General features: G+C 37.6%; 1 protein-coding gene across 3 annotated transcripts in view; it reads left to right on the top strand.

Moving 5' to 3' along the window:
• The window catches only part of MPP7 (MAGUK p55 scaffold protein 7), a 299029-nt gene that overhangs the window by 198469 nt on the left and 83941 nt on the right, over positions 1–16619 (top strand). For all 3 annotated transcript variants that reach the window (XM_078075305.1, XM_078075306.1, XM_078075304.1), the window contains exons 7-10: positions 11989–12070; positions 12649–12734; positions 15666–15740; positions 16181–16377. In XM_078075305.1, the coding sequence (XP_077931431.1) occupies positions 11989–12070; positions 12649–12734; positions 15666–15740; positions 16181–16377 (440 nt within the window). The remainder of the gene's footprint in view (positions 1–11988; positions 12071–12648; positions 12735–15665; positions 15741–16180; positions 16378–16619) is intronic.

The following is a 16619-nucleotide window of genomic DNA, read 5'->3' as shown; positions in this document are numbered from 1 at the left end:
AGGAAAGGACCATTTCCAGGAAAAAGAGGCAGTGAACACAGATCATGTAGATATTTGCCATGGAAAGGTGAGGGGGTGATAATTTGAGGGAAGGGATGATGAATGAACTGAGAGAAGGAGAGTTTAAAAACACTGGTCAGGATGCAGGGAGCAGAGTTATCTTCCCTTCCTGTGAATATGGAATAATTTGTAACTGTTTTATCCAGAAATAATGAATAATAAATATTAATTTTTAGGCAGGCTTAAGAAAATGACTTTCTGTTAGTGAGTGAGTGGATTATAATCCCAATTTTCAGTTTCTGGCATGGGTTGTCCTTGATTCTTTTAGAACGGTGGTGCTCAAACCTTTTTTTTAGATTTTTTTTAGATGTCTCCGATATTCTTGATGCAAATGTTTGGTAGATGATACTTGAAACCATTTTGATTTGAAACCATTTTGATTTCAAAGGTTCAACCTGAAATCACCTGTGCTACCAGCTGAAGGGGAAGGTCCTAGAATATTGGCAGTATTGTAGGAGATGCAATTTTTATGTAGGACATTGTGATAGCTCAGTCTCAGCAGTCCTCTTTTGTAAACCATTTTACAGCAGTAACAAGACAGACACATTTAAGCAGAATTTTAACTTCTCAATCTAACCTGAAGTTCTCTATATTCTGTATTTTGTCAAAATCACATAGAATAATGGGATGCCTGCGTGGCTCAGTTGGTTGAGCATCCAACTCTTGACTTCGGCCCAGGTCATGATCTCAGGGTCGTGAGACTGAGCCCTGTGTAGGGCTCTGTGCTGAGTGTGGAGCCTGCTTGAGATTGTCTCTCTCCCTCTCCCTCTCTCTCTCTCTCTCTCTCTCTCTCAAAAATCACATAGAATAAATTCAGAATATATAAGAAAATATGTAAGTACTAAAACATTAGATACAATTTTAATTCATTTTGCCTTTGCCACCTGTGCCATTGGACTGTAGACTTTTGGATAATATGACATGTAATGTGCTCTGTTTTATTGAGTTTTGATCTTATTTTCATGCAAGTACGTTCCACTAGGAATACGTCAAGGAATTGTGATAATGGGGGTTTGGAAAGCAATATGGAAATAGAAATCTTCAAGAATGAAGGGATCAAAATGAAGATTGAGTCAAGTGCTGGTATCATGTAGAAACAGAGATTATTTCTCAGGGTCCATAGTTCACCCTCCAGGGATAGGTAAAATCAGCAGATAGCAAGCACTCTGTTTCAAGATTCCTATAACAGAGTAACCCTTCAGTGTTGGAGTGCTCGTTTTTATCTACACATTCTAGAAATGATTTCATCCAGCCCATGGCTTTAAAAATAATCTGTGTGTCAGTGACTCCCAGGTCTATTTCTCTTCCAGATCTTTTTTCTGAGTTTCAAATTTGTATGTCCATCTGTGTACTTGATATCTCCATTGGAATGTCTAATGGACAGCTCTGTCTTGACATGTCCAAAAGTAAACTGATCTTTGTCCCCAAATCCGTTCCCCTTCTAGGATTCCTCCTCTTCGTTGATTACAATCCCATCTTTCTAATTGCTCAGCCAAAAACCAGAGTCAATCTTTGATACCTTTCTTCTTTCATGTCCCATTTCCAGTCCATTGGGAATTCTTTAGGCTCTACCAATAATATATCCGGACTATTCATCACTTCTCCTCCTGCCAGTCAGATCCAAGCCTTCTTCATCTTTACCCTGGAGTATTTTAACAACTTCTAGTTTGTTTCCTTGCTTTAGCTCTTATATTCCTTCAACCTTAACACAGTAAGTGGAGTGAGCCTGTTAGATTATAGCACTTTTGCTGTTCAGGTTCTCCCTGTTTCTTTCAGAATAAAATCCAGAGCTCTCACGAGGATCTACATGATCTGGCTCTCTGTTAACCATCTGACTTCAGCTCCTACTGCTTCTCCCTTTTTACTTTACTCCAGGCACACTGACTTTTTTGCTCTTCCTTGATCATTCTATTCATAGCCCCATCTCAATACCTTTGTGCTGTTTTCATCTATTCTTTCCCTTTAGCTAACTCCTTCATCTTTTTTCTTTTTCTTTTTCTTTTTCTTTTTCCTTTTTTAAGAGAGGGAGAGGGGAGGGGCAGAGAAAGAGAGAATCTTAAGCAGGCTCCGTGATCAGCACAAAGCCTCTTGCAGGGCTGCATCTCACAACCCTGAGATCATGATCTGAGTGGTGGACCCGCACACCCTCTCCTTCATCTCCTTTTTATCTTTCTTTACTCAGTGTCATCTTCTCATTGGGGTGTGTCTTTACACTGTCTTTACATTGTCTTTCTTCCCTGCCCTGGCACTCCTGATCTTTCTCACCCTGCCCTCTCTCATACTCATAGTGTTTACCACATTCTAACACACTATATATCTCATTATTTCATATTTTGTTTGTTGTCCTTCTCCCTTGTTAGATGTAAGCTCCACAAGGGGACAGAAATGCTTAGTTTGTTTCACCACTGTATTACAAGCTCTTGGAACAGAACCTGGCATAGAGTAGGTTCTCAATAAATATTTGTCAACTTCATTGAGTCACAGGATAAGTCAAAAGGACTAGCAGTAAGGGGCACCTGGGTGGCCCAGTAAGTTAAGTGTCTGCCTTCGGCTCAGGTCACGATCCACGCTCCTGGGATCGAGTCCCACATCAGGCTCCCTGCTCAGCAGGGAGTCTGCTTCTCCCTCTCCCTCTGACCCTCCCCCTGCTTGTGTGCTCAATCTCAAGTAAATAAAATCTTAAAAAAAAAAAAAAAAAAAGGCCTAGCAGTAAGCACAACAAACTGAATGGTCCTACATTGAAAAATAGTAAAATTCATAGTGAAGAAAAAGATTTATTCCAGTTACTTAATTCTATGTTACAAACCACCCCAAATTTTGTGGCTAAAACAATAATATATTATTATATTTCATAGTTTTAGAGGTTGAGAGGCTCAGTAGGTGGTTCTTAGAGTCCCTCACATGGACAGTTAGATGGTGGCTGAGACTGGAGTCGTCTGTGAACTTCATTCCTATGACTGATGCCTGGATTGGGATGGCTGGAAAGTTGGGGGCTGATCAGGCATCTCTTTCTAGGTTGTACCTCCATTTGGCTAGTGTGGGCTTCCTCACAGCTTGGCAGGAATCATGATTTCTTATGGTGTCTGACTTCCCAAAGAGCCAGTATTTCAAGAGGCCTGGGATGCAGCTGCAAGTCTTCTCATAGCCTTAAATGCCTTAAAACCATTTTTACCACTTGATATGAGAATATGGCATGCACATACAAAAAAGGAAGAAATTGTTGATCTCCATCATAGACAAACTACTGCAAGGGTAATGAACTTATAAATTTATGAATAAGAGGTTATAGAAAGATACAGGGTAAGCAGTATTGAGTAAGTTACGATAAGCAATTCTGGGGCACCTGGGTGGCTCAGATGTTAAGCGTCTGCCTGTGGCTCAGGTCATGATCCCAGGGTCCTGGGATTGAGCCCCACATTGGGGTCCCTGCTCGGTGGGAATCCTGCTTCCCCCTCTCCCACTCCCCCTGCTTGTGTTCCCTCTCTCGCTGTGTCTCTTTTGTTAAATAAATAAAATCTTAAAAAATAAATAAAAATAAAAATAAGCAATTCTGATGAGTTTGCCTTAGATAAGTCCTGACTTTACTACACACTAATTTTCTGATCTTAGACTAATTATAACCATTTGTGATTACTTTCTTGTCTATAAAATCTGGATAAATAGAGACTTGGGTTCAAGATGGCAGTGTAGGAAGATCTCTCCCATATATACAACAAATATACAACTGCATGTAGAATAATTTGAAAAAGACCAGAAAACTGGATGAACAGAGCCTCTACAATAAAGGGCAAAAAGAACAGCATTGAGATGGGATAGGAGAGGCAGAGACACCATCTTGCCAGAAACAATCCACTGTACATTCAATGATCACAGTCAAGGAGGATCTCAAAAATACAGAAGTTTTCCCTGAGTGAGGGTTTGTGTTCCACATCAGGCACTGAAAACCCTTAGATCCTGAATGAGAAAGATGAGGCCTCTAAATGCCAGACTTTGAAAACCAACAGAGGTTATGTTCAGGAAAACCATGGAACCATAGAGAATGGAGAACTTGCTCTTAAGGGTTCATGTGCAGACTCACTCACCAAGAGACCCAGCACAAAAATCCCAATTTGAAAAGCACCTAGACCATATGTGAAGGAGACCCACTTACTAATCTTAAAGTGCTTGCCAGAGAGGCTGGAAACTTTTGGAACTTTTCCCAGGGATGGAGACACTGGCAGGTGCCATACTTGTGACCTTATCTAGCTTGTTAAAGTTGGTGAGGGTGGGAGTCATTTGGAAACTATTCCTCTCATCTGCTAGAGATGGGGGATGTGCCCAGCTGAGAATCCTGCCAATCCCCACACTGCAGTTGTGCATTCCGGCTGGGTCAGGTAACAGCCCTGCCCATCCCTTTGCCACAGTGCAGCCTTGTGCCACTCAGTGCAGCCATGCATTACAGCCAGACTGGGCACTACCCTATATACCACTGCATCACAAACATAGCCCTGCCACAGCAAACAGACTCATGCATCCCATACAGGGGATGCTTCTTGAGCACCTAGCTCTGGTCAGAGGGGATTGAGTTTCTGGGCCATATGACATCTCCTTTGCAAGGTCACTCCTTCAATACTAGGAGAGGTGATTGATTTACCTAGTACATAGAAACAAACAGAGTCAGACAAAAATGAGACATAGGAAAATGTTCTAAATGAAACAGGATAAAACATTAGAAAATGACATCGATGAAATGAAAACAAGCAATGTATCTGATAAAGAATTCAAAGTAATGGTCATAAAGATGCTCACTGAACTCAGAAGAAAATTGGATGAACATAGATCCTCAACAAAGAGAAAATATAACAAAATTCCAAACAGAAGGTACAGAGCTGAACAATACAGTAATTGAACTGAAAAATACACTAGAGCAGTTCAACAGACTGGATGAGGCCAAAAATCAGGTCAGCAAGCTGGAAGAAAAAGCAATAGAAGTCACCCAGACAGAACAGCAAAAAAAAAAAAAAGAATGAAAAAAATGAAGATAATTTAAGGAACCTTTGAATCCACATCAAGTGGAATAACATTCACATTGTAGGGTTCCAAATACAAGATAGACAGGGCCAGAAAACTTATTTGAATAAATAATGGCTGAAAACTTTTCTAATCTAGAGAAGAAAATAGACCTACAGGTTCATGAAGCCCAGAGAGTTCCAAATAAGAAGAACCCAAGGAGATCCGTACCAGGACACATTATAATTAAAATGGTAAAAGAGAATCTTAAAAGCTGCAAGAGGGGCGCCTGGGTGGCTCAGTTGGTTAAGCGACTGCCTTCGGCTCAGGTCATGATCCTGGAGTTCCTGGATCGAGTCCCGCATCGGGCTCCCTGCTCAGCAGGGAGTCTGCTTCTCCCTCTGACCCTCCCCCCTCTCATGTGCTTGCTCTCTCTCATTCTCTCTCTCTCAAATAAATAAATAAAATCTTTAAAAAAAAAAAAAAAAAAAGCTGCAAGAGAAGAACAACTTATATATCAAGGGAAACCCCATAAGACTATCAGCAGATTTTTCAGCAGAAACTTTGCAGGCCAGAAGTGAGTGGCATGACATATTCAAAGTGCTGAAAGGAGAAAACTTCTAATGTAGAAGTCTTTACTGGTAAGTTTAGTACTCAGGTTTGAAGGAGAGATTAAAAGTTTATTTATAGATAAGCAAACACAGAAGTGGTTCATCGTCACTAAACTGGCTCTATCAGAAATATTAAAGGGACGTCTCTCTAAACTGAAAAAAAATGGAACTAATTAATAATAAGAAAGCATGTGAAAGTAAAAATGTCACTGGAAAAGGTAAATATATGGTAAAGATAGTGGATCAACCACTAATAAGGCAAGTGTGAAGGTCAAAATACAAAAATAGTAAAATTAACTAAAACTACAGTGATTAGTTAAGAGAGGCACAAAATAAAAAGGTGTAAAGTGTGACATAAGAAATATAAAACATGGGAAGCAGGAAGAAAAAATGTAAGGTTTTGGAATATGTTCAACTTAAGTTGCTGTTAACTCAAAACAGACCGTTATATACACAGGAAGTTACAGGTGAACTTAGCAAAATGTATACTAAATACACAAAATGAGAAAAGAATCTAAACAATATAAAAGGAAACCATTGAACCAGAAGGGAAGAGAGAGAACAGAAGGGAACCACGAAAACAGCCAGAAAACAATGAACAAAATGACAGTAAGTATGTACCTATCAATAATTACTTTAAATGAACTAAATATTCCAGTCAAAAGACACAAAGTGGTTGAATGGATAAAAAAAAAAGAAGACCCATCTATATGCTCCCTATAATAAGAGACTCACTTCAGAAGTAAGGACATATACAAAGAAACTGAAAGAATGGAAAAAGATATTCCATGCAAATGGAAACAAAAAGCTGGTATAGCTATACTTACAGCAGACAAAACAGACTTTAAAACAAAAACTATAGTAATAAGAAAGGGCGTTACATAATGGAAAGGGTAATCCAACAAGAACACGTAACATTTATAAATATATATGCACCAAATACAGAGAGACCAAGATATATAAAGCAAATATTACAGACCTAAAGGGAGAAACTGACAGTAATACAGGAATAGTAGGGAACTTTTAACACCCCTTTTACATCAATGGATACATCATCCAAACAGAAAGTCCACGAGGAAACAGTGGCTTTGAACAATACATTAAACCAGATAGACTTAATAGCTATGTACAGAACATTCCATCCAAAAAGAACAGAATACACATGCTTCTGAACTGCACATGGAATAGTCTCCAGGAAGATCATGTTAGGCCACAAAACTAGTCTCAATAAATTCAAGAAGATGAAATATCAAGCATCTTAACCCACAATGGTATAAAACTAAAAATCAATTACAAGAAGAAAATTGGGAAAACCCCCCAAATATGGAGATCAAACAACATGCTATTGAACAATCAATGGGTCATTGAAGAAAACAAAGAGGAAATTAAAATTACCTAGGGACAAAAATGAAAATAGGAACACCACAAACCCAAATTTTTTAAATCAGCAAAAGTGATTCTAAAAGGGAAATTCATAGCAATACAGGCCTACCTCAAGTAAATCTCAAATAATCTGATTTTACACAAAACGGAAGCCCAAAGTTAATGGAGGGAGAGAAATAATAAAGATCACAGCAGGGGCGCCTGGGTGGCTCAATCGGTTAAGCGTCTGCCTTCGTCTCAGGGTCCTGGGATGGAGCCCCGCATTGGGCTCCCTGCTCAGCGGAGAGCCTGCTTCTCCCTCTCCCTCTGCCTGCCTCTCTGCCTACTTGTGCTCTCTCTCTGTCAAATAAATAAAATCTTAAAAAAATAAAGATTAGAGCAGAAATAAATGAAAGAGACAAAACAATAGAAAAGGTCAATGAAACTAAGCTGGTTCTTTGAAAAGATAAAGCAACTTGACAAACCTTTGGCCAGACTCATCAAGAAAAAGGAGTCAAGTATAATCAGAAATGAAAACTGACACCACTGAAATACGAAGAATCATGAGACTATGAACAATTATAGGCCGACAAATTGGACAACCTAGAAGAAATGGATAAATTTCTAGAAACATAAAATTTTCCAAGACCAAGTCATAAAGAAATAGAAAATCTGAATAGACCACTTACTAGCAAGGATATTGAATTAATAATCAGAACTTCCCAAAAGTCCAGGATCAGATGGTTTCACAGATGAATTTTATCAAACATTCGAAGATTTAATACATATCCTTTTAAAACTCTTAGAAAAAAATTGAAGGGGAGGGAGCACTTCATTAGTTATAAAGCATTACCCTGATACCAAAACTAGACAAGAATACCACATATACACAGAAAGTTACAGGCCAGTATCATTGATGACACTGATGAAAAAATTCTCAACAAAATATTAGCAAACCGAGTTCAATAATACATTAAACAGATCATAAACCACAATCAAGTGGGATTTAGTCCAGGGATCCAAGGATGGTTCAGTGCCCACAGATCAATCAACACCACATTAACAAAATGAAGGATAAAAATCATATGATCTTAATAGATGCAGAAAAATCATTTGACAAACTTCAACATCCATTTATATGATCCAAACTCAACAAAGTGAGTAAAGATAATAAAGGCCATATATGACAGACCCACAGCTAACATCATACTCAACAGTAAAAAGCTGGCAGTTTTTCTCTAAGATCAGAAACAAGAGAATTGCACACTCTTGCCACTTTCATTCAACACAGTACTGGAAGTCCTAGCCACAGCAATTAAGCAAGAGAAAGAAATAGAAGACACCCAAGGGAGGAAGAACTAAAACTATCACTATTTGCAGTTGACACAATACTATATATAGAAAATCCAAAAGACTCTACCAAAACTGTTAGAACTAATAGATGGATTTAGTAAAGTAGGAGGATACAAAATTAACAGAAATCTGGCATTTCTATACATGAATAATGAGTTATCAGAGAGAGGAATTAAGAAAACAATCTCATTTAAAAGCACACCAAAAAGAATAAAATACCTAGGAATAAATTTAACCAAGGAAGTGAAAGATCTGTATACTGAAAACCATGGCATTGATGAAAAATTAAAGAAGACACAAATAAATGGAAAGATAGTTCATGGTCATGGATTGGAAGAATTAATATTGTTAAAATGTCCATACTACCCAAAGCAATCTACAGATTCATTGCAGTCCCCTCTCAAAATTCCAAGGGCATTTTTCATGGAACTAGAACAAAAATTCTAAAATTTTTACAGAACCATGGAAGATCCCGAATAGCCAAAGTAATCTTGAGAAAGAAGAACAAAGTTTGAGACTTCATGCTCCTAGATTTGAAATTACACTACAAAGCTATAGTAATCAGAACAGTTTGGTATGGGCATAAGAACAGACATGCTGATCAATGGAACCGAATTTAGAGCCCAAAATTAAACCCACACATAATATGGACAATTAATTTGTAACAAAAGAGCCAATAACATACGATGGAGAAAGGAAAGTCTCTTCAATAAATGGTGTTGAGAAAAACTGAACAGCCACATGCAGAAGAATGAAACATGACCACTGTCTTGCCCTATACGCAAAAATTAACTCATAATGCATTAAAGACTTGAACGTAAGACCTGAAACTGTAAAATTCCTAAAAGAAGAAAACATAGGTGGTAAGCTCCTCAACATGTGTCTTAGCAGTATTTTTGTAGATCTGACTGCAAAGGCAAGGGAAACAAAAATAAACAAATTGGACTACATCAAACTTCTGCAGCAAATCATCGAAATGAAAAGATAATCTACTGAATAGAAGATTTTTGCAAATCATATATCTGATAAGGGATAATGTGCAAAATATATCAAGAACTTCTACAACTCAATAAATAAATAAATAAATAAAACAAAACAAAACCCCAAACAACTCAATTAAAAAATGGGCAGAGGATCTGAATAGACACTTTTCCAAAGAAGACATCCAGATGGCCAATAGGCACATGAAAAGATGCTCAACGTCAATAATTATTAGGGAAATGCAAATCAAAACTGCATTTGACACGTCACCTCACATCAGTTAGAATGGGTATTATCAAAAAGACGATATAACAAGTGTGGGTGAGGATGTGGAGGAAAGGAAACCCTTGTACACTGTTTATGGGAATGTAAATTAGTGCAGCCACTATGAAAAACAGTATGGAGACTTCTCCATACTGTTAAAAAATTAAGACTAGAACTACTATATGATCCATCTATTCTACTTCTGGCTATTATCTGAAGAATATAAAAATACTGACTTGAAAAGATATATGCCCTGGGTGCCTGAGTGGCTCATTTGGTTAGGCGTCTGCCTTCAGCTCAGGTCATGATCCTGGGGTCCTGGGATTGAGTCCCGCATTGGGCTCCCTTCTTATTGGGGAGTCTGCTTCTCCCTCTACCCCTCCCCCCTGCTCGTGATCTCTCTCTCTCTAATTAATAAATAAAATCTTAAAAAAAAAAAAAAGAAAAGAGATATGCCCCCCTGTATTCATTGTAACATTATATACAATAGCCGTGACCTGGAAAGAACCTAAATGTCCACTAGTAGACGAAGAGGTGAAGAAGATGTGGGGTGTTTGTGTGTGTGTGTGTGTGTGTGTGTGTGTGTGTATCTATATATATACACACACAGCGGAATATTACCCTGCCATTAAAAATGAATGAAATCTTGCCATTTGTGACAACATGGAGAGACCTTGAAGGTATTATACTAAGTGAAAGAAGTTAGAGGATGACAAATACCATATAATTTTATTCATATGTAAAGTCTAGAAAAAAGCAAATGAACAAACAAAACAAACTCATAGATACAGACAACTGATTGGTGGCTACCAGAAGGTTGGTGGCGGGGGGGGGGGGGGGGGGCGCAAAATGGGTGACCAGGGTCAATTATATGGTTGTGGGTGGTAACTAGACTTCTGGTGATCTCTGTAGTGCATATGGGTGTCGAATTGTAATGGTGTATAACTGAAAGCCATATAATGTTACATGCCAATTTTACCTCAATTAAAAAAGGAAAAAATATGAGGGAAAAAAGAACACTTTAAAAAAATGGGCTATTAATCTTAAATTAGGTCACTAGACCTTTCTGCCATTAGGCATACTTTGATGGGAAGGTTTGAGATATTGTTAAGGCAAATGAAAGTTTATTCAATCACACTAGTTTTATTAAAAATATTACATTTCTAGTCATCTTGGCTATAAGTAAACTGTTTAAATAAAGGCAAAACTTACCATTAATGGTAAGTTAATGATGGGTCTTTATAGGTTTGGTGTTTATGATTGTGGAGAGATGCTCATTTAAGTCTTTGGACATGAATGGACATGCTTGGTGATAAAAAATGTGACAAAATCATCTGATCACTTAATTATTTGATTTTTAAAAAACCATTATTAGATATGTATTTGATAGCTATCATATAAAATATACTCATTACAAATGTATTCCTAATTTTGTTTACATACCTATTTTTTAATGATACACATGTGTTTATTGACATGTGAGAAAAATTTGATTTTCAGGGTGAATTCTGCCACCACCTAATGTGCATCTTTTTAGCTGTGTGATGCCATTGTAGAATGCTTTCCTACACCAATACCAGTTTCTTAGAGGGAAAGTCATAAAAAGGTGTTCAAAGTAACCATTTGTGCCTGATGTTCTTATAAAGCAGCATTCAGTTAATTTGCTTCTGAACATCCATAAATGAAGAGTTTCTGGACTCTTTTTGAAATTGTTTCCTAATCTTATGCCAAAATGTTAGTTCTCTTTGTACTAAGTACAGTCCTAGTACATAAAGACCTTGGAGTAACAGATCTTTCTTCCATTAGTTTATCTTAGCATTAGGTAAGGAATAGGACTAATTTCAGAGTTTAAGTCTTTTTTTTTTTTTTTTCTCTTTCTTTGTCATTATGGCTGAGTTCCTCTACCATAATGGTGTAATAAAGGATCACTAAACTAAAAGCCAGATGACCTGGGCTTTAGTTTTCTAATTTATATAAGATTTTTGTATTCACTTAATCTCAGTGTAGCCCACCTTCTTCATGGGGTATTATAAACACAAATGAGATGAACAAATGCTGTCAAGGGGCAAAAACAAATCATAATTCAAATACAAGGTATTATAATGGAAAGAAGATATTTGTATTTTCCATCATGTTGAAGAGGTTAAAGATTTGAAAAATCCTTAAATGTTGTGCTGAAAACCATAGATGATGTGTCTGATAGAAAATCTGTCCCAAGTCAGGAGTGTTTGTAAGACACCTGCCTCGTACCTTTAATTTTTTGTAATTGTTTTTACTTTTTCCAGGTAAATGTCCTTATTTCTGCTCCCTTTTGGACCACCCAATGCACACCTTTACCCACAAGTACTTTTTTTGTTTTCCTTCAAAGGGAGCTACCATTAAGAAAGATGAGCAGACTGGAGCCATCATTGTGGCTAGAATCATGAGGGGAGGAGCTGCGGATAGAAGTGGTAAGGATTAAAAAAAAAAAAAAAAAAGGAGACGTGGTAAGGATTTCAACAGTAGGCTGGTGGACAAGTCATGTTGCATTTCATGGGCAACATTTCCAACATGTAATTAAGAGGATAACAATCTTTTGCTGTAATACATCAAAACAGTGAGATATTTTTCTCTGTGTTGAACTGTGGGAACCTATTGAAATAAATGATACATCTCACTCTACTTTACAATCTCAGTTTCCGTGGGCTTCCAGAGTTACATTAAGATCTGTTTCAAATGTTTCTGATTTGAAAAGTACTACTGCATGTGTGCAGCCTTTGAAACAAAATAAAAATTCTTTTATTAGGTGAAAATAATATACATTTCTAGACGAAGACCGGGATGCTGATGTCCTTTCTTTGCCAGCATTATAACATGGTAGTCTTTGATTCATCGTTGTCTAGAGGTACAGAGTCCGAAACCTGAGAAGCCTAAAGGTCTCCGCAAATGTATTAAGGGAATGAAACAGTGCTTTGAGTATGGACACGATTGCAAATTGCGGTTCTTTTGTAGGTAACTCTGCTAATTTACCAAATTTGCTACTTCTCAGGTCTTATTCATGTTGGTGATGAACTTAGGGAAGTGAATGGGATTCCAGTAGAGGATAAAAGGCCTGAGGAAATAATTCAGATTTTGGTAAGCTGAAATTATATTTTAAAATTGCAATAAAAAAATGAAATTGAATCAGTATGTTTCAGACTTGGTTATAAATATAGGATTTGGATTTAGCTGTCTAGAGTTGTAATCCCAGCTTCATTACTTAATCCCTGTATGTCCTTGGAATATACCTTAATCTTTGCATTACCTCAGTGTTTTCATTTACAAAACGAAAACAAGAAGAGGTAAGTACCTCACGGCAGTGTTTTGAGGATTAAATGAGCTAATGTATGTAAAGAGTTTATTACAGGGCCTGTTCCAAATAGGTACTTAATAGGTGGCATCTACTCTGTTGTTCATGATGCATTTTTCTTTTCCCTTCTCCCATCGACATGGCCAGACTGTAGGCTGTGCTTTCTAGGTATCTATAACAGTGAAACTAATTTAGATGTCTTGTGAAATCTAAAACGGAACAAAATTATTTTAGGCCTTGACAGTATTAATTCTCCAGTTCATTTGTAAGGATAAAATGAGGGAGACTGTCTCTGTTAATGTATGAAAACAAAAACATACAGAAATAGAATCTGGGGGGCGCCTGGGTGGCTCAGTCGTTAAGCGTCTGCCTTCGGCTCAGGTCATGATCCCAGGGTCCTGGGATCGAGCCCCGCATCGGGCTCCCTGCTCCGCGGGAAGCCTGCTTCTCCCTCTCCCTCTCCCCCTGCTTGTGTTCCCTCTCTCGCTCTGTCTCTCTCTGTCAAGTAAATAAATAAAATCTTTAAAAAAAAAAGAAATAGAATTTAGTATCTTCAAACAGACCCTTGTATATATGAAAATTTAGTATCTGATTAAGATGGCATTTTAAATCCATGGGAAAACAGTGAAGTCATTTCATAAATGGTACTGGATAAATTGATGATTCAGTTATAAATAATAAAGTCAGTCCCTGTTTTACACTATACCCAGAACAAATCCCAACGAATTAAATGTTTTTAAAAAATCAAAAAAATAAAGGAAGACTTTTTAAACTTGATGTGAAATTCAAATAGAAAAATAACTGAGGTGATTGTAAGACTTAAAAACTTTATAGGAAAAGATGTCATATGTAACTTGAAAGACACATGACACTTAGGAAAAATATTGTCCATATATATGATAGAAGGTATTTTAATGTGTAGAGAGTTCATAAAAATCAATAAGAGAAAAAATATTTATAGAAAAATCTACAAAAGAAAACATGACTGAAAAATATTGGATTGGAGGGATTTGAAAGCTTGATAATGGCTAGAGTCAGCCGATTCTAGGCACATAACTCTACTCATATGTTTCCAGTGGTGGGATGAATTTAGTAGATCCTTTTGAGATGGCTATCTGAAACCATCAAAATTTTAAATTTGCATACCCTTTAATCAAGAAATTCAGTTGTTGGGAATTCACCCGTCAGAAATAATTTGTAAAAAATATTTAGAAATAGCAAGAAGGTTGCATTGATTGACTAATCATTCATCCACATGATGGCAGTCACAATGGCTGGTAGACCTATATGACTTAGTAATACTAGTAATTCTTACAGTGGTTGAGCCCTTAATGACCTTGTTCTAAGGGCTTTGCACACATTAACACACACACATACACACACAAACTAGTAGACTGGAAGGAGATCATAGAGAAGACTTGCTTTCTCTCTACGTATGCAGTTTGGTATTATATAAATTCTTAATAAGATTTGTCAGTTGTTTTATGATAAGTAGTAACAGTGATATTACCCTTTTGAAATCACTCCTGTTATAAAATTCTGATACTTATACTGTTAAAGCCCCATTTTACTTGAGTCTCTGTGCTGTCCTGGAGCTGCTCCTTACATTTGCAAGAGCTGATTCTATGCAGCTTTTCCCAACTGGGCTTTCAGGGACTTCACACTGGTAAATGGAAGTTGGCTGTGGTCCATGGACATTGGCAAACAATACAGATCAGGGCCTCCCCTCCCACTTCCCCCCGGAAGAGAGCCCTTATTTACGATAGTGCACCTCAGAGATAGCTACTCATTCTCCCTTCTCTCTCTCTCTCTCTCTCTCTCTCTCTCTCTCTCTCTCTCTCCCCTCCTCTCTCCCCCCTTCTCCCCCCTTCCTTCCTCTCCTCTGCCTGATCACATCTTCCTCTTTTCTTTTCTCCCTCCTTCCTCTCAAATATGTGCCAGATACTTAGTGCTTTTGTGGAGCTTCAAATTTAGCAGAGATAACAGATATTAAGAAATAATTGTATAAATGATTACTTTGTACAGTTGTGAGAAATGCTAGAAAGAGAGAAACAGAGGACATGAGAGTATGTGAAAGGGACATCCGCTCTGGTCTGAGATGGTCGGAAAAGAATGCCTGTATTGTTGTCGCTTGCTTTCATTAAATTAATAGGTACTTAATTTTTTCATCTTTTAATTAATCTATTACATTTGGTGTTTTACTCACTAACCAGAATATAATAGCAGTGAATGTTCGTCGTTATATTTTTCTGCTGAGCATTGCAGTGAACGTATATATATATTGTATATAGTGAATCATATAACTGCATTGCTGACAGTACAGGTATTTTGTTCCTGAAAACGTGGATGCCGATACTTAAAAATATCGTCTGAACCTTGCACATCATCTGTAATGTTGTCTGTATAAGGCATTCCGCAGATTCTGTGTTTCTATTCTGAAGTAGCTCAACATGGATGGTAATATATTCATCAGCATTTTGAAAGTGCACAGGAGGTAAAAGTGGATTTAGTGTTTAGTGTTTTTTAACTTACTTGACAAACTTGAGTGCTTTCTCATATTGCAGGAATTTCTACAAAAATAGTTTTCTCAGTTTGGTTTATCTAAGAGTAGAAACCCCAAGCTTATAAATTTTCAGAATCATTCCCTTTTCTACCTATTTTGCCTTCCCTCCCCCTGGCTCTAGAAGTTCTCTGATAAGTCTTTCCTCTGTTATCAGGCTCAGTCTCAGGGAGCAATTACATTTAAGATTATACCCAGCATCAAAGAGGAGACACCATCTAAAGAAGGCAAGGTAATCATTCCTTAAACAACCTTTTTTGTTTGTTTTGGCGGTGAAGGGCGCTAATGTTTCCCCATCTAATACATACCCTCTTTGTCACAGTGAGTTCATTTTCATATTCTCTTTTTAAAAAATCATTCTTTGGGGGGGGTGGGGATGCCTGGGTGGCTCAGTCAGTTAAGCGTCTGCCTTCGGCTCAGGTCTTGATCCCAGGGTTCTGGGATCGAGCCCCACATCAGGCTCTTTGCTCAGCAGGGAGCCTGCTTCTCCCTCTGCCCCTCCCCCTGCTTGTGCTCTCTCTCTCTGACAAATAATTAAATAAAATCTTTTAAAAAATAAAATAAAAAATTATCCTTTTTTTAAACAAAAATTATCCTTAAATCAGAGAAGAATGTTGGCCCTTTCACATTTACTTTTTATATTTATTCCTTTTAAATGAAACTCTCTTCCAGATGTTTATCAAAGCCCTCTTTGACTATGACCCTAATGAGGATAAAGCAATTCCATGTAAGGAAGCTGGGCTTTCTTTCAAAAAGGGAGATATTCTTCAGATTATGAGCCAAGATGATGCAACATGGTGGCAAGCAAAGCACGCAGGTGATGCCAATCCCAGGGCAGGCTTGATTCCCTCAAAGCATTTCCAGGAAAGGTGAGCTACTGGCGCGCCGTCATGGTCTCTCTTCAAATGACCTTTTGTTCTCTGCAAAGTATCACTCGAGGAGAGTTGTGATAAAAGGAGCACTAAAACCTTGCTTTAGAATCCTTTATCCCTCAGGTTTGGATTTCTGTTTTGTCTAACTAAGGATGAATAATGACCAAAAATAATATGACAGGACCAGGTCATACTCGGTTTTTGTTATGAAGCAAATGGAAAAATAGCACATTAATATC

The sequence above is a fragment of the Halichoerus grypus genome, chromosome 6 (genome assembly GCF_964656455.1).
Source record: "Halichoerus grypus chromosome 6, mHalGry1.hap1.1, whole genome shotgun sequence".
Taxonomy (NCBI): Eukaryota; Metazoa; Chordata; class Mammalia; order Carnivora; family Phocidae; genus Halichoerus; species Halichoerus grypus.
The sequence above is the reverse complement of the archived record's forward strand: the minus strand, read 5'-3'. Positions and strand labels throughout refer to the sequence as shown.